The sequence below is a fragment of the Gouania willdenowi genome, chromosome 10 (genome assembly GCF_900634775.1).
Source record: "Gouania willdenowi chromosome 10, fGouWil2.1, whole genome shotgun sequence".
NCBI lineage: Eukaryota > Metazoa > Chordata > Actinopteri > Blenniiformes > Gobiesocidae > Gouania > Gouania willdenowi.
The window spans coordinates 25495951-25520468 of record NC_041053.1 but is presented as its reverse complement, the minus strand read 5'-3'; the positions used below and the strand labels follow the sequence as shown (position 1 = coordinate 25520468).

General features: G+C 39.1%; 1 protein-coding gene across 7 annotated transcripts in view; it reads left to right on the top strand.

Moving 5' to 3' along the window:
• The first annotated feature begins 7039 nt into the window (after positions 1-7039).
• LOC114471069 (rho guanine nucleotide exchange factor 9) overlaps positions 7040-24518 on the top strand; it is a 57922-nt gene continuing 40443 nt past the window's right edge. For 2 of the 7 annotated variants that reach the window (XM_028459615.1, XM_028459617.1), the window contains exons 1-5: positions 7042-7235; positions 9649-11312; positions 14376-14708; positions 15564-15690; positions 15793-15902. In XM_028459615.1, coding sequence (XP_028315416.1) covers positions 9717-11312; positions 14376-14708; positions 15564-15690; positions 15793-15902 — 2166 coding nt within the window. In that variant the 5' untranslated portion in view covers positions 7042-7235; positions 9649-9716. Of the gene's footprint in view, positions 7236-9648; positions 11313-14287; positions 14709-15563; positions 15691-15792; positions 15903-19592; positions 19660-24518 lie in introns of those variants that run through there. The other 5 variants (XM_028459616.1, XM_028459614.1, XM_028459618.1 and 2 more) reach the window with 5 other exon arrangements.

Below are 24518 nucleotides of genomic sequence, written 5' to 3'. Positions count from 1 at the left end.
CCTCCAAGAAGGACTTAAACCGATGCAATACTTTCCCATTTAGTCCAACCCACATTTGTAATCTGTGTAACAAAATTTTATGGTTCACACTTTTCAACCTCATATAATTTAAAACTTCATTCCTTCTGACTTTGGAGTTGCACTGCATAAAAGTAGCCTGATCGCTCTCATCCCAAAGACCTGTACTGTAGTTATCAACTGACCTCCCAGCTGTTCAAAAAAACCTCCAGAATCCCAGTTCCCAGACTTTTTCTCTCCTTTTCCCTTACCCTCTCACTTTTTCATGTTATCTGGCTGACTTTTTCTCAACTCTGTGTTTTCTCTCAACAGCTTTGACAAAGACTGGTGAAATAATTACTGCTGGGCTCTAAAGTCACTGAGTGTTTGTCTCTGGTAATCTCGGCTGAGCCCTTTGAGCATGGATCGTGCCATAGGAAGAAGCGGAAGAGGTCAATTGTTCTGAAAATGAGAAGCCAATGACATCATTTCAAAGAGCTCTGTTCAGAGGGATCAACACTTACATAAATATGCAACAAAGTAAACTGGCTAGAAAGAATGCCTAAGGTGCATTCAATTGTCAACAAATGTAGCCTATTCATGTCTTGTTGAATTTGAGTTTAGAGTCAATAAATCTCTAATCTGCCTCCTTTTTCATAATGTTGTACATAATTTCTTTCCTATCCTTTTAAAGCTGATCTTTGATAGGCTGGCTGAAGCCAGGATGTCTTTTGTGAGGGGTCAGGACAGCAGGAAGACTGCTTGGGGTTCTGAGGAAGTTGGTGAGTAAAGGAAGCGAAGAATGAAGAGAATGGAAGCAAAGAAAAACCAACAAACAGCAAGTCAGGGTGAAACTGTGAAGAGAAAAAGCAGGACAAGTGAGACACAGACACAGTTAAACATTTAAGAGACATGTACAGATACAACAGGATCTCATGGGGTAATGTGACACTGTTACGAAAAGGATTGTTTCTATTTTCGGGCATGCCGAAACATTTTCAGTGTTTCAATGAGAACTTTTTTTCTTATTAGCCTATAATCCTAACCCTATTAACATTAAATTCAGGCTTATAGTTAAGGTGATAAAACCCAGCATAGTTTTTTTTAGTATATTGGCCTGAAGTGGCTGCAGAAATACCAGTGAGCCTTGGGTGTTAATGTGTTTATTTCCAGTTTTGGCGGAGACCCACCAGAGCAGATCAGCAGAAGTTATGGATGTGTGTTACAATACTGGTTGCTTGGCTCACTATAATTTTGCCCTTTTCAAATGGGCTTAACCCTCCTATTATCCTCAAATGTTACTTATGGCACGTTCACATCAAATGCGTCAAAAGCATCAGGTGTACATACACAATATATGGGGGACGCGTTTCTAGGAGCGTCAAGAGGTCCCTCTGCGCGTCTCGTGCCTCATGTGCAGCACGTCAAAAGCTTGAAATCTCAAAATGCGCAGCGTCCTTTGTGCGTTTTGAGATTTGAAGCTTTTGACGTGCGTCCAGTGCCACCAACACGGCCGATGGTAGAGTTGGGATTGTTGAACTTTTGGGGCATATTGCGGCACGTTGACCAATCAGGAGCTTTCCCCAACTGTGACAAATTCAGAATAATGAAAAAAAACACTAATCGGAGATAGATGGACAGGCACTTTTTTGCTGGAATAGAGCGCTTGTAGTTGGTGTCCTGGTTGGAGATGTGAGTGCCGCTGCAGGTCAGCAGGTCGTCAAACTGGGCCCGGGAGAAACGGAAGTAGCGCTAAAAGTGACTCTCATCCAAGCGCAGCTCTGTTGACTCCAGAAACGGCCCCAAGGCGCCCTTCAATGGCGTTGTCACTCTCCCGATAATGTAGAGCCAATGAACGGGAGTCGGAGGCAACGTGTTCAGCAAGGAATTCCAAACTTTATTCTCCATTCAACTGCACTTCTCTCCGAAACACCGCCTTCTCAGCATAATAATGTTCCCCACCATTTTACAGTCACTGGGTGAATGATGAACATAACTGATCACCACCATATCATCCGTTGTAGGAAGCGCCCTCTTCCGTCTGATTCAATGAGCACAAGCATCCAACTAGGGGCGTGAGGCACGATTTGACGCCCGAAATGCGTTTGGTGTGAACGCGCCATTACACATTTCACCCTTGGGGTCAATCTGTCCTGCGAAATGGATTTTCAGAAAATTGTTGACCAAGTTTTGTGTCAGGCACTTTGTTTATTTGTATACATACATGTATGCATACACAAATAGCCCCTTGATAATGAAACCATTACCTGTTGTCTAGTGCCAATGAAATTATCTTGAATAGTTTGAATAGTCCACAACTTTTAAAAAACATTAATGACCACAAGAGTATGAACCCTATTGGTTGTGGTGATGATATGACCTTTCCTGCAGCGCCACCATCAAGTCAAATTTTCAGTTTTAGAGTTACTGTAGCTTGAAAATCTTTCACACAAATCTTTTCTAATTTGGGGTGCACATTCATAACTCTCACAGAATTGATGCTGGTGACCCCCTCTTTCCTCTCATAAGCATATTTATTTACAAATTTGTATCTTCTTTTTTGCAACATATTTGGGGTTATTCACTATAAATTTTCACTTGCCCCTCTTCTTTTGTTATCCATGCTTGGGACCGGCAGTGGCAGAGTTAGTTTGTTTTTTCTTTGTTTGTTTTTTATATATATTTTTATTTTTTGGTTTGATTATGATAAACGGATGCCATGCAAGCTTTTATGTGTTTGCTCCTCCCTTAGTTTTCATGAACTACCAAAGTCCTTGCAGGAATACCTCACCCTCCACAGCACGAGAAATATCAGTTCTACTTTGGCAGGTGTGAGTAGTATGTCACACATACACACAATTCATGTACGTATCAACTCAAAAGTATCAACTATGCAACTGCAGGTGTCGGCATGTCAGGTCACACATGGATTACAGAGACAGACAAGTTTTACCCAGCTAAAACAGCTTGGGGGCAAATTGACCCCAGAGGAACACCAATGCCTGCAATATGTGTTCAGCCCATTGAAAATATATCATCATGATAACTTAATGCTTAATCAACTGTAACCATCAAAATAGGAAAATTTGTGAAATATGAACCAAAATAAAGAAAAGCTATTTTTTGAATGGTAAAATGGGGTCAAATAGCAGGGTTTTGATTCTATAATTTTCTACTCAAAATGTTACTTCGCTGCCTGTTATCCAAAAAGTAAAAAAGAGATCACAATTGTTATCATGTTCTCAGTACACTGTGTTGGGATCATCTTTCCCAGTTGCTTGCCCTGGATAGGCCAGTAATAACTGTTTATATAGGATTTAAATGTGCTTTGAACTGCCTTCAAACAACACAAACTCAATGTCTGGCTTTTGCCTCTGCACTGTGTTTAACCTAGATGTTAGTAGGTCAGGAACAATGTAGGCACACGAATAAATGATTTAGAAGAACTCATTAGGTGTGTGTGTCTATGTGGGCATGATCTAAAGATGTTCCCCACAGTTTAGGTCAACTGAAGATGATGTTGCAGTAACAAAAAGTGACAGTCGTGCATGAGTTATTCAGGAAGCGTAGCATGTAAATCACAGCCATGCTACTAGAAGTGCTACTACTACAACTACAACCTCAAGTACTTGAAGTCGCTCCAGGGAGAGGGTTAGGCAGCAGTGAACACAGCTCCATGGACAAGCAAGGGAAGCATGGACACACAGAGATATTTACATACAGTCAGACAGACTTCCTGGCATTGTCAGCCTGAGAGCGTTGATGTCAGATCCACTCCTTCCTGTGCAGAAGGGGAGAACGCCATGCAATGACAATGGGTCCAAAACAGGACAAAGAGGAAACGTTTAAATTTAGGCCCCCTTCGTCCACGTCTCCTCTTTCACGGTTTTGGAGCCGTGGAGCTGTTCAGCTTTGTAAATTCCAGTCAGTTTCCCCCTGAGCTCCCTCTCCTTATTGTGTCCTTTCAATAGAGGGATTTTCACATTCTGTCTAATTCCCAAAGGAGGATCAGCTACTGAGACTAGAGTTCAGTCAATCACTTGTTTTCAATGATGCTTCTTAAGAAAATATAAGTGCTTAATAAGTGAGGAGGGTTTTGTAATTGCAGAATTAGATTCACATTATAATTCTGAGTGTATAGATGCCAATATAGATGCTTATATGTGTATATTTCTCCCTCCCTTCATGCCAGAGCTCTGTTTCCCTAATGTTATGTTTTCTTCAGACAAGTTCACAAAACATGTCTTTTTTCTCGGTGTCAGACAATCTCATGACAAAGTTCTATGCAGGTGTCCCTTCTCCTCTGTTATGTGAATAGCCAATAGGAGCCTTTCTGACCAACGTATCCTATAAGAACTTTGTGCTGTTACTGTGTGATTGCCACTTTTTCTTTTGCACAGGAGAGACCTCTTCATTTGTACCTTTTTCTTTATGCCAGAGCTCTGGAATAAACTCCACCAAAGATCTTTTGGTCCATTTCTGACTTTATTTTATCAGACATACAGTGTGTGCTCAAAGATTTCCATCACAGTTTAAAACACTAAGGACGAAACAACCAAAGTGTTATGAAACAGCTTTGAGAAATAGGGGAATTGGTTAAAGGTCCAGTATTATGCTATTTTTCACCCATCTCCAATTGTTCTCAGAACCTCAACAACATAATATTTTGGGTTTATTTTCCCAAACTCGCCTGTTTTCTGGTGTTTTAGCCATCAAGTCACTTACAGAGCGCTTCTAAAAACAGGCTGTTTTTTGGGCCTTCATGCATATGCATGAGTAAGCATAAACACACGCTACTTCAGCGCTGCTTCAGCGTGTGTTTATCACAGCAGCAGCAGTAAATCCTTAACAGTCTTCCTTCTCCTCCATACCTTGTCCTCCACCTTGTCTGACCACAGAAATAGTCCATTTAAGACGATAGCCCATTGTTTTTTCCTACCGCAGCGTTGCATTGGGTCATAAACATGTCAGATAATTCCATAAAAGCGATATAAGGTGGTATAACGGCTACTAAAAATGGAAGTGATTGTGACCGCTCGCTCTGCGCCGCAGGGATGTAAACTCTCAACTGTCAGCTGAGTCAGCTGTTTCAAAAACTCACATGAGCTGCTTCCTTGCTTTCTTGTCATCCTCACCTCTTCTGACCACAGAAATACGTAGTTCATTTATGATGAAAGTCCACTGTTTTATCCTACCGCTGCATTGCATTGGATCACAAACAAGTCAGATCATCCCATAAAGGTGATGGTATCACGGCTACCAAAAATGAAACTAATGATACGTTCACACCAAACGTATTATGGGTGTCAAATGTGTGCCTCACGCCCGTAGTTGGACACTTGTGCTCATTGAATCAGTACGCTTGTCACCGGCCACGTTGGAGGTGCCGGACGCACGTCAAAAGCTTGAAATCTCAAAACGCGCAGCGTCTGCCACGCAAAAAGCTTCAAAACGCGGCAACAGGAGGCGCGGGACACGCAGTGGGACCTCTTGACGCTCCACCATATATTGTCTATTTAAACATGATGCTGTTGACGCTTTAGACGCGTTTGGTGTGAACGTGGCATAATTGTGAGCGCTCTTCGGTTTATCTATATACTGGACTATCTATATATTGAACGCAAAGATATTAACTGTGATACTAACTGTAATATCACCTGCAATCGCTGTTTGTTTTACCTGTGAGGCAGTTTAAGAGGGAGGTGCTCACATTTTTAGGATTGTCAAGAGGATTAATCAATAAAATAAATCAATTTATTTTATTGCAATAACAAAACATGCACTGCTGTCTCAGAATGATTGCACTTCTTGTAGTGTTGACCTTTGACAGCATGTGCAGACAAGTGAAAAAAAAAAGAGGATTGTCAGGAGGAGGAGTTTCCGGATTGTGATGTCATAAAGCGAAAAAAATCCAACTCGCCTGTCTTGAGCTCACTTTAAAAAAGATGTGGAATAGTGAAGGAGGGAGAAAACAGAACTTTTTCAACTGTGGCCCTCTGAATTATATAAAGGAATGCATGTCACTGTAGCAAAACCATTATAAAGATATTTTTTCATAATACTGTCCCTTTAAAACGGTGAAAATGTGATGTAAAAAATTACATTAACTGTATTAGTTAATATTAGACATATTTATGGAAGCCCGTTTCCGCCACTAAAAAAAATAATAAATCACCAAGGAAAGTCATAATTATGGGAAACAAAGTCATAATTATGAAATAGAAAGTCATAATTATGAGATAGAAAGTCATAATTATGAGATAGAAAGTCATAATTATGAGATACTTAAACACATTTACAGCAGCTTGTTCATGTGGTGAGCTGACACTGAGAGATGGCTGATAAGACTATCGAAGACTACTTTAGACGGGGCTTTACAAATGATGAAATACTTTGTTTGCTTGCAAATTCACAGAGAAATATGCTGAGTAAACGCACCCTTGAAAAGATACTAAGCAAAAAGAGGCTCTGGCGTCGAAAAGGATAAAACTGATGTGGCTGAAGTAGCACAGTTTATTGAACAACAAATGGCGATTTCTGGTCAGTGTCATGGGTACAGATGGATGTACCAAAAATGTTTCTATCTCATAATTATGACTTTACTAACTCATAATTATGACTTTCTTTCTCATAATTATGACTTTACTAACTCATAATTATGACTTTCTTTCTCATAATTATGACTTTACTAACTCATACCTATGACTTTATTTCTCATAATTCATAATTATGACTTTCTAATTCATAATTATGACTTTCCTTGGTGATTTTTTTTTTTTTTTTTTGTGGCGGAAACGGGCTTCCATACATATTAGTTGCTATCGTTCAGTTGAATTAATATTATTAAAGTGATGTTTGGGTGTCACTTTGTGTGTGTGTGTGCGTGTGGGGAGTGGTGTCGGAGACTGTGTTTGTGTGCGTGAGCGCTTTATCAAGCAGAATGCAGCAGCAGCAGCAACAGCAGCAGCTGCAGGGCAAGAGTTCACCGCTCCGTCCTCCAACTCAGACACTTTTTTTTTTTTTTTTTTAAAAAAAAGCCTGTTGCACTTTGAAGGCGAGAACTGAAGACATGAGACACTGTAGGAGCACAGCCGCTGGGTGAAGTCACATTACCGACCGTCTGAACTCATGGATAGACGCTAAAACACGGAGGAAAACAACGTAGCAGGAAGTTAGTTTATCACACCGGGTTTTTAACCGGTACGTTCACTGACTGCGTGGACGTTCTTTTAAACCAGGTATGTCAACAGCTTTCATAATCCACACATTCATTTTCTATCACTTTTTTTTTTTTTTGGCACTTTTTTATATGCTAAGTTCAAACTTTTATCCGTAGTACTTTTGTATAAAAGTGCATAGTGTTGCCACAAGCCATCACCCTCTGATTAAACAAGCTTTCATAAACGTCGCCTGTTTACCGCCACACTTTGCATTAGAATGACTGTCAAACAACATTGGAAAGTTTTTTTTTATTTTTAAAATCAGTGAAAAACGTTTTCCTATTTAATAAACTACGATTTGTACTGAATGAAAGTTACCCAATATGGCTTTTAAATTGTGGTTGTAGTGGTCATTTACTTTTAATTGTTTACTTATCTGAATTTAGTTTGTGTGTGCGTGTATATATATATATATATATATATATATATATATATATATATATATATATATATATATATATATATATGATGCCTAGATGTATTACACAAATAAACATCATCTGTGCACAATAAGAATACCCTTTCAACTTAAGTTATTGAAAAAATGCCATATTTCATTTTAATATGTGGTCCCAAACGTCAGTATATGTCGGTTTTTCAATATTGGATGAAAAACTGAAATCTATGTAAACCAATGTCACATTTAATGACCAATGTTGGCCAATAATATCAGTGGTCCAGTAAAATTGCCCATCTCTACGAAACACAAATCTTATCACTAACCATTTAATATTGGAAAAGCCTACTCAAACAAACCCATGCCAATAAATGATGTCTTGTTTCAACTGATGTATCAGTATTCGTGAAGTGACATGTTTTCTTAACCCTTACATCCTCATCAGTAAAACCCTAATCATTTAAGCCATGGGTTTGCTTTTATAAGTCTGTTTTAATTGAATCACATCAGTGGTTATGATCTCATTTAACAACAAAGATATGTGCTGGGGGCCACAATTACACAGGATGCTTTCATACATTAAAGTGATTACAAAATGGGGCCAATTAGCATGTGTTCGGGTAGAACTCGCTGAGCATCCTCTTCCTCACATGGAGCTTATCTGAGCCTGGATGATGTCACAGCTGGAGCAGGCCTGAAATACCTAGGCAACTCTGTAGTGGTGGTTTCCATGACAACCCAGTTTCTTGGTTTAAATGGTTGATGAGGAAAAAACTCTGGAACACCGGTAATTACTTGAGATGCAATGGACCCGACGTGAAGAAAAACGAGGGCAGGGGGCGATGAGTGTTTGCTTTTGTTACCAAAGTCTTTATCAAAGAAATGCAGGAAGAGACCCCCTCTGTTTTCTCTGTACTCTAGGGTTTAAGTAGCACTATATAACTAATAGTTTTTTTAAAAAAAATATTATTATGTTACAAACAAGCACAGTTTTCATTCTACTATATTTAGAAATAATGTAATTAATTCATTGGTATGTTTAGCTAGTTAAGATGTATTATATAACTACTAGGGGCATCCCAACTTTTTCCCACTTAAAAAGTGGCTCCCACTGCCTCTGCTAATCGACCAGAAGCCACGCCTCTACTTTTCTGCACGCTTATCACGGAACATAACAAGGTTGCATCGGGTCGCATTGATATAGGTCTATGGGTCAGGAAAGAGCCTAAATCGTATTTACCTGTTTCCTGTTGTGGCATTCACTTTGATTGACAGTCTCAAAAACAGGAAGTCGAAACCTATTGGCTGAGTGCACTGTGTTAGGGTTAGGGGCGATCATTTCCATTTGATTAGGGGTTTATAGGACAAAGGAGGGACTTGTATACATTAATGTATATGAATGACCACCGGCAGTAGACTATAGTAAAAGACTAGTTAGGTATTTTTTCTGCATTTCAAAAGAATCATACATAAACATAGATTTCTCAGAAACTCTGGATATCAGCTTTAACTTAAACATAACAATTGAATAAAATAAAGAAAAAAAATAAAGAAATTAGAAGACCCTGAAAAACCAATATTTACAATAAAAATAAATTGTACTTTTAAAGTGCAAAATAACAATTAAAGTTCACTTCAGTAATTTATTTCTGTATTACTGTCAGTATTTAGTTTTGTCAGCTGCTGGATAGAAGTGCTGGAGCAGAGCCTGTAATGGACTGCTTGTAGCAGAGTGTTTATATCAAAGATTTCAGATCGAGGCTGATAGCAGACTGATTTCGGATTTTAATATCAGATCGAGACGACCTTAGTAACTACTCAATTTACCCTACTTAGCTTTATTTATTAATATTTTAAATACTGTAAACAAGTCAAATTAATTACATTTGAAGAAGATTATAATATTGTAATAACTGAATAAAAGCAATAAACCTTGTCAAAACATTAAAAACAGTAAGAACCAACATCTCAAGCAGAAAAAATGTAAATGTTTATTGTGACCTATTGATTGTGTATGCCACTGTTTTCCTTCAGGTGTTTGAGGGAGCCCTGAAACATGATGTCCATTGGAAGCGATAGCTGACACCTTAGAATGAGAAAGGATGGAACAGAAAGACAACCCTGTCACTGAGAGCAACAACCCTAATGGGTTTGTCAACCGGGTGTTTAATGTTTCTCTGGATGTGGAGAATGAGACCGGCAGTGTTTATATTGATGCGGCTGAACCAGTGTCTGCAGAGGGGCCAGGAGAGACCGTGGCTGCCTCCTCTTCGACCCCTGTCAAGGACAGACAGGAGGTCAACCGAAGGCCCCGTGCTACCGGGGGCATCTGGAAGATCTTGAATCGAAAGAGAGCCATCCCAGAGACAGAACGGAGACCACACTCAATGATTCTGCCTGGGGAGTCTTCCATCCCCAAACTCTCGTTTGCTGACAAAGTCCGCTCATTCAAGAAGCTCAAATCCCCCGCTGTGTTCAAAGGCAGGACGGGAAAATTGTCCACTGCTAAGTTTACAAGTTCTCTAGTAGATGAGGAGTCTTTTTGTCATGACCTTGGCACTCCTCAGCCATCCAACAAGGACACATTTAGAAAGAGACATTCATATGCTGGTTATACAGCTGAATTCGACTGCTCTTTTGAGGATATTGACATTACAATGCCTGTGGATCACAATCAGTCCAACTTAGTAGGAGAGGCTGTCACTCAGAATGGTTTCAAACCCGCTCAAAGAGTATCCTATTCAAAAAGGCCTCACAACAATTTAAACAACTGTAATAAAAATGCTACTGGTTGGGAAGAGTCCAATATTAAAGGGAGCCCAAGTACACAACACAGAGGAGGAAGGAGAAATAAAGATGTATGGAGTTACCTTCGAAGGATTTCCCTTTTGGGTAAGACTAATCCTGTCTTCACAGAGAGGAGTTTTGACTCTGAGCTTCACTCACTGGACAAAACTATTGACTCCGACTATGGCTCAGTAGATTTTGAGAATGTCAGAGAATTTCATCCAGCACGTCCAAAACAATCAGATAACAAGGGGCACTTTGGGGGTCTGTTCAAGTTTTTTAATAGTGTAGCAGAGACGGCCAGAAAATGGAGGACAACATCACGCTCCTTCTCTCCTCCTGAAGGTGAAGGGACACCAGTAAGCTCCCCACGGGCACCCCAACACATGCCAGGGAGTGTTCACAGTGTGTCATTGACACTTCACAATGAAGGACTTACACAATCCCAGCCAACTCCACCTTCATCACCGACCACTAATGCCTCACAGTCTAATGGCTTTAACCACAAACCTCCAAAGCCTGTGACAGACGAACGGTCTCCCAAGGTGGCTCTAAAAGCCGTTTGGTCATGCCCTGGATCTCGAGTTTCTATTGGTCTTCAGAGCATTGAGGTTAGGGAATCACTTCTTGAGAAAGACACGGATCAAAGACCCACAACCACCAACACCACCACCACAGAGAATTGTGTCACAACAGAATCCATAACAGAAGCTGAAATGGAAAGGGTTGAAATGAACTGTCTCCTTCCAAAGGAGAAAGTTAAGGGACATACAGGAAATGAGCAGGATTCCAGGGATGCTCAACTCAACTCCCACAGTGTACAGGAAGTGACTTTGAAATCACAACACTGTGTTAAAGGGAACACAACCAATGGTGCGCAGGCATCAGACTCGAGTGAAGAAATATTCAAGGTACGTCACTTTAGGTAGAACCCACTGAATGTGAACAAAATTCTCACTCAGGCCAGTTTTAGCTGTGCTAAACTTTGAATGTTGTGCCATGTTCATAACATAACATTTCATTGCAGGCTTTCCCCACATCATTAACTCTGCCAGGAGCATGCATTTAACAAAACTTCATAAATGCCCCAAATATCATTTATATAACTGCTTGAACCATGATCATTCTTTTTCTTCTTATAATCACCACCAACCAACTGCACTGTAATATTTTGTAAGCTACCGCTACCTCACTTCCTGATGATAGATACAAAGACTAGAGGTGTGGTGCGTTTACTGTTGTGGTGAAACAGAAACATTCCATGCACCAGACAGGACAATGGTTTTGAGCACCTACTCTGTTGTTATCCTTTTGCTCCATCTGTTGGACAAAGAAGGAAATTGTAATTACATATGTACACAGCCTCATACTGTGAGAGGTTTGTCCTTTGTTAGAATAGCCTCCCTGATATAGCCTGAAAGGAAACCCTCCATTTCCCACACGGCCAAACGTGTGGTGCGGATGCATCAACCCTTGAGGTCCGTGACGTTAGCATTTCATGACAGCACCCTTCCTTCTCACCCTGTTGGAGGAATTAGTCATCTCCCTTCTAGTCAAAGCTATGAGTCAGTACATGTTAGCCCTGACTACGCATGACAAAATGTGATATGACAGGCCAGTAGTCAGCACACTTTCATAGTGGTTTACTGTGCAAAGGCAAGAGCTTTAAGGGTGCTAATTGCTAGACTAGGTTGTCTTTATTTTAAAGCAACAGCACTTCTGCATAACAAAGTAAACAAGAAACATTAAAGTAGAAACAAAACAGCTAAATTACTTTAAGTTTTTCATTATACCAGTCCTGCTAAAATGTTGCACAGTACCATGAAACAAATAAGCAGTGCTTGTTCTTTTAAAGGTTAGAACCAACTTTGCTAATGAGCCGCTCTAAGATGTACATACTGGTAACCACAGGCTTTAAAAGAGGCCCTTAATAAAACTGAAACCTGTCTAAAAGAAAACACTGCAGCCATCAGGTACGGTATATCTGATAGCTATGAGATGGCTTCACTTTAAATCACCAGGGTTGCTTTGTAATGATCGTGCAGCTCTAATTATTACATAAACACATGGACAGTGTGCACTAATTGGTGGTGTTGCAGTGCCAATGACAACAGAGGATGTGGATGAGACAATGAAAGGAGGTAGTGGATTTTTTTTTGCTTGGAATAGTGGATTTTCATGGAATTTCATTTATTAAAGGCACAGGCAGGCAGTAATCCTTAGGACTTTATCAAGGCGCCTCTCAAAAAACCCCATAAACAAAACTTTAATATCATGTCTTAGGAAGCACATTATTAAGAGAGGTTTGGTTTTGTTTTTGTTATTAAGGGAAAACTGTGTGAGACAGGAAGTCACAGTTACAGTAGGTAGTGATATTTAGGCTTTTGTAGCTAATGTTACTTTAATATTGATTAACTCTTATAGCGTCAGTTTCCAGATTTTGTGGAGCAAGTTTATGAAACATTAACAAACTGTTGAGTAAATATGAGAAAGTGTATAAAAACGTGTTTTGTGCAAAATGAAATAATTTAAGTTCAAGGCTGAAGATAGAAGACTGTATTTGAAAAAAAAGAAATTAATAAATAGGAGCGTACACTCATATCACATGGACTGTCACATAAACCAGTGGTTCTCAACCTTTTCAACCCACGACCCCTAAAATGAAGGTGCCAGAGACTATGGCCCCCCACTATACCTGAAAGTGGTTGAACACAGACATGAACATTCAAGAACAGTCATGTGGTGGAAAGTTGCAAATTAGAGTGGCCAAAAACGGTTAGAGAAAGAGGTCAAAAGCATTCAAAGTGTCAATATTGGCTTAAAAGTGGCAGAAAAAAGGCAATTAACTGGCAAATAATGGCCATGGCAAATCTTGAATGTGATTAAATTGGCAAAAATAAGCATGAAATAGGTGAAAATAGGTTATATGTGACAATAATGGGTCAACATATGCAACATTAGGTGGGAAAAGTGGTGGAAAGGATTTATAAATGCAAAAAAAAAAGTCTTGAAAGTGGAAAAAATGTGTAGAAAAGGCCTTTAAATTTGATGGGGAAGTGTCAGAAATGGGAGTAATGTTGCAAAAATGCATTAAAAGGAACGAAAACATGACAAGAAAAAGTGATGAAAATAGGTTAAAATAAGGCAAGTTTGCTGTAGTTGCAGAAAATGGGCTCAAATTTATCAATAAATATTCTTAGTTTCTTAAAGGCGTCTAGCGACAGCCTCAAAGTGTCTCGCGACCCCAAATTGGGCCCCAACCCTAAGGTTGAGAACAGCTAACATAAACTACAGGAAGCGTTAAAACCATGTTGGTATTATAATATAATGTTTTGTAAAATCACAATAAATCATATACAAATGCAAATTGTAATGTACTTTTTCATTGTTAGAGTATTTTATTACATAGAAAACGTGTTTAATTAAATATTGTTTAATATTTGATAATATAATATTTGACCTTACCTAGATCTACAGTGGGACCTCGTTGGGCCACATAAATACTTAGCGTCATGATTTCAAACTTAAAGGTCCATCTGTCACTGTAGAAGGTCGTTCAATCAAAACCTCTGTTTTCAGTATGTGGACTGGCACCACACCAGCATGCAGTTTTTTCACGCCAGTTGCCATTAGAAACTGGAAATTCAAGACTATTCAAATCTTTTCTCAGCATTTTCACTAATTAGAGTTAGACTTACACACTGTTGAATCTGAGAGCAAAATATTTGTTTTAAAATGTTTTATCAATTTAAATTCCACTTGTCAGTTGTTGCTTATTTTTTGTAAAAAAAAACAAAAACAAACTGTAATACCATCAGGCACATGGGCTCACAGCTTGTACTGTGTTTTAAAATGAATAATTAGGTTTATTTTGCTGATCCTACAGAGACATTTTCTTGCCAATTCTCACACAAGAAATGCCTTGTTGCACCTTTGTCTGGGCCAAATTTGCTGAGTATCTGTGCCAATCGCAGCTGTGTGAGCAGATTGCTGGCCAGACAGGCTGCAGAGTCAGACAGCCAGGCCCTGCTGTGCCCCACTCTAACACAGAGAAGACTTCTGTACCCCACAAGCGCTCGTCTCTTCGCCCGCGCCCGGCCTCGGCTGTTCTGGATCGGCCAAACCTAGATCGAGAGATCTACAGCCACTACGGTGAGGTGGGATCGCTGTCCCGCCGGAGACGCAGGCACCCTCCCACCACGCAGCTCTTTCCAGGGCAGAGACGGATGGCTGCTCGTTCCAGGCCTTGCTCTGTCATAGAGACCAGTGTGACTAGGGAGATGCAGTCCATGGAGCTGCATCACAGAGTAAGATGTTAAACAACGCAGGCATCCACGCACACATTTACAGAGAATTAACATGCAAATACTGACACAGAAGAAGTGACAAATTTTACCCGCATGCACCCAAAGATAGATTATCATAGACAGTGTGTGTGTGTGTGTGTGTGCACTTTTATACGCATACATTCCTGGGACTCAGGCAGGCCAGACCTAACCAGCAGTCACGACCATCACACAGATAAATATAGCTCAGGCTCATAATGAATCAAACACACGCTGCAGACTTTGAAGAGCTGCCCAGTGCTAACCCATATTTAGCTCTTACTGTTAGCTGCAACAATGCCTCCGCGTTCTGCACCATTTTCAGCCTTGTTTTTCTTACTACACCTTTTCCCTCGTTCAGATCTCCCTTTTCCCCTCTCTCTCCCTCCTTTACCCTCTCTTTCATTTAAATTTTTTTTTTTTTGTTGCTTTTCTTTTTTTAGCTCTCTCTCACTTCTAATTTTTTTTTCTTCCTGTGGCCAATTTTCTGCCTCATCGCTCCCATAAGCTGTACCTCTCATTGGCCTTACTCAGCGTCACTTCATTTTAACCTAAGAGACCGCCTGGTTGGCATGATGTAGCCTCTGATGGGTTGCTGCAGGGCATGCACACAGTCTGATAGTCCAGAATAGATTTTCAGGACATGAAATACTTAAATTCACAGGTTAATAAAAGCAGGGAGAGACATTTTGGCAGATAATTTTTTTTTTTATTATTTCTTTAAAAATGAAGGGCAAAAGAGTGTGTGCATTGAACTGTGCCAACTGAATGTTCGTGTGCATTTCTTCAGCGGTGTTTGAAATGTAGGCCATGTTCTAACCACTCAGTACCCTTTAGGCTTTGTCTCGCCCCCCGGGTGTATCACCGTTAGAACCCCCACACAGGGCATCTCTTCAGAGGTGTCGCTCGCTGCCTCTACCCCCCAGTACTCTCAGTGCCTTGGCATTGCTCCTGCCACAATCAGGTATATTTCCATGTATTTTATTCGCAATGTTATATTTGATCATTATTTAATTTGTGCTGATTAACATTACCTGATGCCGTGCGTCTGTATTTTTGTGTGCAGCAAACATTGGTCAGTCATCGTCATCAGTACGTGTACGGTCTGGAGGCTCTGGGAGCTGTAGGAGAAGGAGACTGCTGAGACCTGGATCAGAACCACTTCAGGTTAACATAGTGAGTCAGACACAGACACGCCTCAACACATGCATGTATTTATACAGATGGGGGTCACAACATTTACTTAGATTCCACAGATATTTGGACAGAAAAAAAAAAAATGTATTTATATATATATATATATATATATATATAAAAAATAATGAAATAGATGTATAAATAAATACCTTTCGGGTTGAGATCTGACAGTCACAGCGACACATAGAGACTAATACAAAGCGCTTCTTCAGAAAAGATTGAGCCCATGGGGATGTAAATGGGTCTATTATCACACCAAAATAGCCAAATGTCATAGTACAGGATGCAAAGAAATTTCAGATTATTCCAGACCCAGGGGAACTCTTTCGTTATGATATTATAACTAATACCCTAAATAGTTAGCAGGTTATCATTGTTTTAGATTTATTTGGACTGTTTCATGCCCTAACTTCCTTTGACTTCCTTCAACTAAACCATGACAAGATGGAGGTGATTGTCTATGGTAATAAGGAAAAGAGGACTGCTGTCAGCGAGTATTTTGAGTCTCGATCTTTAAAAGCTAAAGACCAAGTCAAAAACCTTGGTGTTCTGATTGACTCAGATCTGACATTCAGCAGTCAGATCAAATCTATCACAAAAACAGCCTTCTACCACCTAAAGAACATCTCCAGAGTGAAAGGTTTAATGACTCAGAAAGATAAGGAGAAACTGGTCCATGTTTTTATCTCCAGTAGACTGGACTATTGTAATGGTCTTCTGACAGGAATCCCCCAAAAGAGCATCAAACATCTCCATCTGGTTCAGAACGCTGCAGCTCAGGTCTTAACCAGAACAAAGAGGTCAGAACACATAACTCCAGTTATAACATATTTCCACTGGCTCCCAGTCAGCCTCAGAATAGACTTTAAAGTCCTGCTGCTGGTGTATAATGGTACGTTCACACCCAATGCGTTTTGGGCGTCAAAATCGTGCCTCACGCACGTTGTTGGACGCTTGTGCTCATTGAATAAACCAGGGGTGTCCAATTCCGGTCCTCGAGGGCCACTATCCAGCATGTTTTAGATGTTTCCCTCTTCCAACACACCTGATTCAAATGATCAACTCCTCATCCAGTTCTGCAGAAGCCAGATAACGATCCTAATCATTTGAATCTAAAACATGCTGGATAGTGGCCCTCGAGGACCGGAATTGGACACCCCTGGAATAGACTCTTGTCGCCAATGTCAAAGATGCTCGGGACACGCGTCGAGGGGAAGGGCTTCTCTGTTGCCGGTGGTGTTCATACAATGGATGATATTGTGGAGATCAGTTACGTTCATAATTCACCCAGTGACTGTGAAGTGGTGGGGAACATTGTGTTTCAGGTCGGATGTATTTTGGTGTGACTCAGTGTGTGCACTGTGATGTTAGAGGGCTATAGATAAGTGTGGTTGAATGGAGAAAACATTGTTTTTTTTGTTTTTTTTTTCAATTCAGAAACATGGGAAAAAGTCAATTCAATGAAAATTGCCTGTGACGGCTTTTCTTAATGGGTTTTATTTTTTGCATTTTTGTTGTTGTTTTATAGATTTCTGCCTATTTTTTTTTGGAGGGATTTTGATCATTTTAGTCTGAGTTTTTTTCAGTTGCACGTCTGTACTAGACACTAGAAAAAATTACCCTAACCCTGTGTTATTGATGTGTCATTTTATTCCCCAATTATGTTTACTGTGAAGTTGATCCTTAAATTTAATTTCAAATGGCATTAAAAAGTCTTGAATTTCATTTGACTAAAGTTGTAGGAACCCTGTAAAATAGTTTATCACATTTTATCTCACTAGTGGCAGGTCAGCATAAACCTGGGGGTGTGCTTAAACTTTAAGTGGTCTGAGGTGTGACTGCTCTGGTTGTCTACCCACTGGATGTTAGTGTGCAACATGTGCCGATTACAAATAGATTTAAACCTTTTCGCTGATTTCTATAGTTTAACTTTTTTTTTTTTTTGCCACTATAAGTTATGTGATACTATTGTTAGACCTGTAGAAATGTGGTTGGCCACACCTTCTCACAAGTGAGGTTCATCACCCATATGGCCATTGGGTGCATAAAAAAAAATTGTTACTCACTTTGAAGTTCTATCACTGGTTAGATTAGATATAACACCATCACTTGAGGATAAGTTTTGAACTGAGTGAAAATCACCCCATTATTATTATTATCTTGTGTAATGTAATCTCAAGGGGTCCTACAAGATTGGGTCTCTGTCATTTTGTTATGATTTTGTTTTGACAAAACTAATAATAAAGCAGTCAAGATGCTCTTTAATGTCATGGCCTTCCCAGCGGAAGGTCACACGCACTTATCGATGAAAATATAAATAGTCAAGAAAAGTTTCTTTGTTGTGTATTGTGAACTTAAATAAAGTATTTGATGATATAAAAAAAATTATATTTTCAAAATATGACTTAATTATGATTACTAATTAAAAACCTTTAAGATTTGATCTCTCTTTTTTTTTACGTATTCATACACTTTTTGATGCTAACGCCAAAAAGAGTTCCTAGTTAATAATGTTAACTTTTTTTTAAAATTATACATGAGGTTAATAGCAAAGGTCAGTCGAGTCTGAGAAGTATCTTTTTATTTCGATCACTTACTGTGCGTGAATTGGTTGTTGAAAATAATAATAATAATAATAATAATAATAATACATTTTATTTGTAATGCACTTTACATTTGATACCAAATGTCAAAGTGCTACAGGATTAAAAAAAATAAATAAATAAAACACAACATATATTAAAAGACAGGACTAAAAGAGGCATTAACTGTTAAAATAAATTTCTGTAAAAAGGTGATAAACAAAAATAAACAAACTTTCTAGTAATCTCAAGTAAATGTTTGTCTTAATACAAAAGGTTTGCATTGTCCGACATATAGTTTCATTTACTTAATGTCACATGTATTGTAATGTTTTTTGATAATTTTTATTGCATACAGTATGCTGCAATGTCTAATGCATGTGTCAGCATGACAGCAGTAGCACGGCACAGGCTGCTCATATATCCTTGTTGTGTCTACTCGTGATGCTGCGTAGTGTGTGTTACATTCTCGTTGTAGGACGACTTCTGAGGCCTCGAGACATGCAGGCAGAAAGAAAGCTTTCTTACTGCAGGGACTGCGGTCTCTCTCCTCTCCTCTGCAGCATCTCTAAACCCTATACAGATGTGATGACACTTTTCCTGGGTGTAACTAATGCTGCAACTAAAGCTGAGCTGTCAACTTGTCTAAAAAAAACGGCAGCCTGTCTTATTGAGTGCTTTGTGCAGATTAGGAGTGTCAACAGAAACTTTATGTGATTGAGTTTAGACCAAGCCAAGCATGTCTGCCTATAATAACATCATGCAATGACGCTTATTTATTTTGGACACATGAGGTCTGCAGGCAGTGGCTAGTTAGGCAGCTGAAATTAAAAAGCATGTTTTGAGTATCTGGTGTTTTATTTGTCTGATTGTCTGATTCTACACACCCAGTGATGGAGATTTTAATCCTGTAAGAAAAAACCCAGGGAATAGCCGTCACCAAATAACTGCCTAGATGTACAGTTTGCACTCCGAGCCACTGATGACCTAGAATTCTGTATCAGTGTTCACTCAACGTGGTTCCCCTGGCTCAGTACAGGCACGTATCTGCTGTGATTTATTGCCGTCACCAGCTAATGCTCTTTAATGGGACATAGTGGGCTCTGATAAATAGTCGTGTCACTGACACTGTCCGTTGGAATTCTGCCCGTCAGGTGTGTGCACGTGTGCGCATGCTGTTTGTGATGTATTGCATGGTCATGCGACTCGCTGCCCACATTGTGCGTAGCACATTTTGTTCCTGTGTGTTGTGGAGAGGGGAAAAAAGACACGGTTTCTTTTCTTGCATAACAGCAGAGAGATGTTTTTCCTCTGCTTTCGGAAAACTGCTCCCACTATTCAGAATACTGCCTTTGCTCAGAAAAAGGAAAACTGCTGTGTATTAATTCTGACTCACTAGTCTATTCTGCAAAAGCTCTGCATTACATCTGACTACTACTACATGTCGTTGACCTAGGCCATGCATGTCTGTGCATGAACTGCACTGCTTGGAATTAGAATTTTATCAAGACTCGCATTCCTACAAGTTTATCTAACCAATTGTTTTTCTGCTCTAAGTAGGACAGAGGTGATGTTTTAGGTAACGGTTGCACTCGTATCACAACAGGCAGGGAGTTTTTTTTATGTCTATTGACAGCCTAAAGCACTTTGGCGCTTCTCATGCAGGTCTGTTGGATCATTTGGTACAGTTTATTTCTGACTGGTTTACACACAACGATTACAGTCCACTGCTTGTGTACCGGTAGTTTGTTTTGATTGCATCATATAAGGGGAAACTAACCGATCCCTGAGAACCTTTAGAATTATTGTTTTTGCAGACTTTGAATTAAAGCCTCCTACAGCAAGTCTATTTAGTTTTAATGGTAAAAGTGTCAGATTGTATCATGTCACTCACTACCTGGGTGGATTTGGACATCCTGTGTCAAGTTTTTATAACAACTGCTTGTAATGGAATTCAACTGAAAATCATTGTGGAAAGTAGTCCATGTATCCAATGATAAATGCAATTCATGCACAGTGACTAAGAAGGGCTATAATTATTGTGTGTTTGGGCCTAAGCATTTCTTAAAATGTTCATTATGCTACCCTAACGTCTACTTAAAGAGACAGATTCACCTTCATTTTGTCATGATGGCATATTGAGTGTTGATTCCCAAACAGAAGAATATAGGTCTCACAGAAAATTAATAGCTTACGCCTACTTATGAAATAAGTAAACTACTTTTATGAAGCTCTGTCACGATGCTACTTCTCAAGTATGTCCTTAAAGCTGCTATCCGGAGTTTCTGGGAGAACGTCTCGATGTCCTGCCCTCAACTGCTCTACTTCCTCCTCTACCTCTGCCAATCTACCAGAAGCTATTTACGTGTGTGCACGTGCATTGCAAAACAAAGTCCCCAAACAAAGTCGCATAACTACAAAAACTACACATTTATTGTTAGAGTGCCATAACTTAACCTAACTTAATTAAAACATGATTATCACCTGTCCATGAGAAATGTCGACAAATCCTGGTCCATTTGGAATCCTTTTAAAAGGAGCAAGTCCCTCCACCTTTGAAAAGCAGCTCCGAGATAAACCCTGTTGCGTTCACGAAGACGTTTATCCACAAGCTTTGTATCCGGATTTTTCTTTTGTCTTTAAGTAGAAGTTTTATATGTTGGCAATCGTGGAATGGGTAACTTTGGAGTTTCGGAGCATTCCTCCATGATGCTCTGCTGCTTAGAGTGATACCTATTTGAAACACGCAGCCTCGTTTTCTTTAGGCAGCACGCGCATTCACTTTCATTGACAGTCCTTGCTCCAGGAAGTCAAAGCCTATGGGCTGGGCACACTCGATGGCCGTTTCCATTTGTATTGGGGTCTATAAGACGAAGGAGTGACTTATATACATTAATGTATATGAATGACCACCGGCAGTAGACCATAGTAAAAGACTAATTATGCATTTTTTCGCATCTCAGAAGAATCATACATAAATATAGATTTCTCAGAAACTCCGGATATGAGCTTTAAGAATGGTAAGCATCTTGTATGGTTGGCATTTACCTATTTGCTGAGGATGCGACAATATATTGTGCAACAAGATATTGCAATATTGAAACTTCACTAGATATATGCTATAGTCGATGATACAAGCCTTTGACTCATGTCTGAGCCTGTTCTACTGTTTTACAAAATCTGTTATGTAAAGTTCATGCATATTAATATTTATTTGAAGAATATCTTGATGAAGACTTGATTTGGTTTTGATTTTAGACTGTCATTAATTGCCAGTCTGTTTTTTTGTTTTATTTGTAGATTGGCACTTTTTGCATTTTAAATAGAAAAAATGTGTCTTATTTATTATCATTTTTGATAACAGTTTAGTTTAGGGAACTCCTATTAACCATGAATTAGTTGCTTATTAGCATTAGTAACATATTGGCTCTTAATTACTCATCAAGTACTTATTAATGCCTTATTCTACACTTAATGGCAGTCTCGCAGTCCAAACAGGGTTAGGTTTAGGACTAGTTAACCCTAACCCTAGTATGTTGAGATTGTAGTTCATATACAACTTCCTTACTCACTACTAATACGTAATAATTCTGAGGTTATTGAGGGAAAACTCTTAGTTAATGGCTTTTTGGTTGTATAATAATGTATGTGTGTGTATCTGATCCCTATTTTCTAACAGTCTTTTACTTAATTACACAGTTATTTAACGTTAATTCTTTCTTTTGTCTTTGTTAGATGTTTTTATTCTTTTATTTGTGATTTTTTTTTCTGTGGCTGCAACAAAAGCAATTTCCTTCTGGGATTAATAAAGGAATTCTGATTCTGATAATAAGGCCAAGTAGAATAAGGCATTAATAAGTACTTAGTAATGACTAATTAAAAGTCAATATGTTAATAAATTCCATGTTAATAAGCAACTAATAATTGGTTAATAGGTGTTCCCTAAACTAAAGTGTTACCTATTTTTTTTTAACTTGAGTTGAAAATGTCACAGCCAGAGTATATGCAAGTCTGCCCAGAGGTTAAAGCGTAACTAAACCCCAAACTTACTTTTTACTGATGAATACATATGTACAGTATTTGGTTATTAAGTAGTGCTGTTTATAAATCCTAGTCCCACTCTTCACATTTTAGCAAAAGTATTTCAATTTTACATATTTAGTTGTATGAATAAATGTCAGATATACTGGCCTCTAAGGTTTGAACGACAGCTATTACAATTGAAATTTGTAAAAACGGATTGTTTAAGATTCTGCTGCATCATTAATTTTAACCGTATGACCCGCCCCTCCTATAAAAGCTGAGAGGAGGGAGAAGGTTTCCTCCAATCAATGCACTCAGTGAGCATTGATTGACAGCCAATGAGGAAGTGTCTCTGACACATCATGCAATGAGGGTAATCCCGTCTGTCTTGCGTGTGCGCGGACGTGTGTGTACGTCTTATCGCAATGTGCGCAAGACCAGGGCTTTTTGCCCCTGAGTGGTGTCTGTAAGGTTGTGTGTGAGTTTCACATCGTGATTGTGTGTGCCTGTAGTTGTAGTGACAAATTTCAGCTTATGAACTCGCTGTGTGTGAGTGTACAGACATATCATTGTGTATTTTGTTTTGAAAAACTGCCCCATTTCCACTTCCTTACACGTCACTCTCACACTTGAATCAATATGCATGCAATTATGTAGAGAACCAATTAAAATGTAATATTCTGTTGCACTTGTTTATTTACAGTACATTAGTATTGTGTATCCTATTAAATTGATACATAAATTATTACCAATTAACTCAGAACAAATATTTATGTTTTCATTTTATTTACATTTAAATTAGGACTCAAATATTTGAAAATGGTTTTGTCCTCTAACGTTTACGTGTTAGAATAAACACATAACTCTAAGCCTGGTCACTTCATGTTGCCTGAAATAAAAGCTCAGTGTCCTTCTATCTTCTATTCTCCAACCCCGTTTTTGAAAGAAAAGCTGCAGCATTCTGGCAGCTGACACATCTTGTATACATTATTCATCTTAAACTTTCCGCCTCTGACCTCCTCACTTCACCACATGCAGCATCACTAAAAGCTGTGTGTGTGTGTGTGTGTGTGTGTGTGTGTGTGTGTGTGTGTGTGTGTGTGTGTGTGTGTGTGTGTGTGTGTGTGTGTGTGTGTGTGTGTGTGTGTGTGTGTGTGTGTGTGTGTGTGTGTGTGTGTGTGTGTGTGTGTTATCCTATTCTTTAAGTAATTCCTCCTCTCTATCTCTGCCCCTGTCTTCCTGACCTCAGAGCTTTTCTCTCCATCACCCCATCTCTATTTTTTCCTCATATTTAGTTCTCTCACTCACTGTCCTTTTTTCCTTTGACTCACCTCACCCTCCTGCTCCATCACTCCTACTTGGCATGTGACAGTATCTGCTTCCTGCAGCCTGTTGTTTGCACACAAGGTAGTGCACATGTGCATGGGAGCGTGCATGCAGTTGATCATGTGGTTATGCAGGCATATTTTAGATAGGAGGTTCGTTGGTGGATGGTAGGGATGTCCAGATACAACCTTTTCATTTCCGATATACTACCGATATTGCAGCCTTGCGTATCGGCCGATACCGATATTGATCCGATATCACCAATCATACATACTTTTATTTTATCTTATTTTTTCTTTAATAAAAAATAATTCCTTATTTTGTAGTGTTGAATGTTAGAAAAGGCTTAATCAAGTTTTGTTACTCAAACAGAGAACAATAGTCAGCAACAGTAGGTATGAGAAACTAACTGATTTATTATTAACCAATTAGTTACAGATGTATTTTTCCCCCTTTGTCTGCACTACAAGAAGTGCAGCAATGCATATTTTGTTGTTGCAATTAAATAAATTAATTTATTTTTATAGCATAAAACCATTCCTACCCAAGGAAGGGTAAGAAACACTTTATTTTAGGGAGGATATAAAAAAGAGAGAGTGGTTACACACATTTTAACATTCAACATAATATCTACAGTATTCTACAATTGAATGAAATAAAAAAA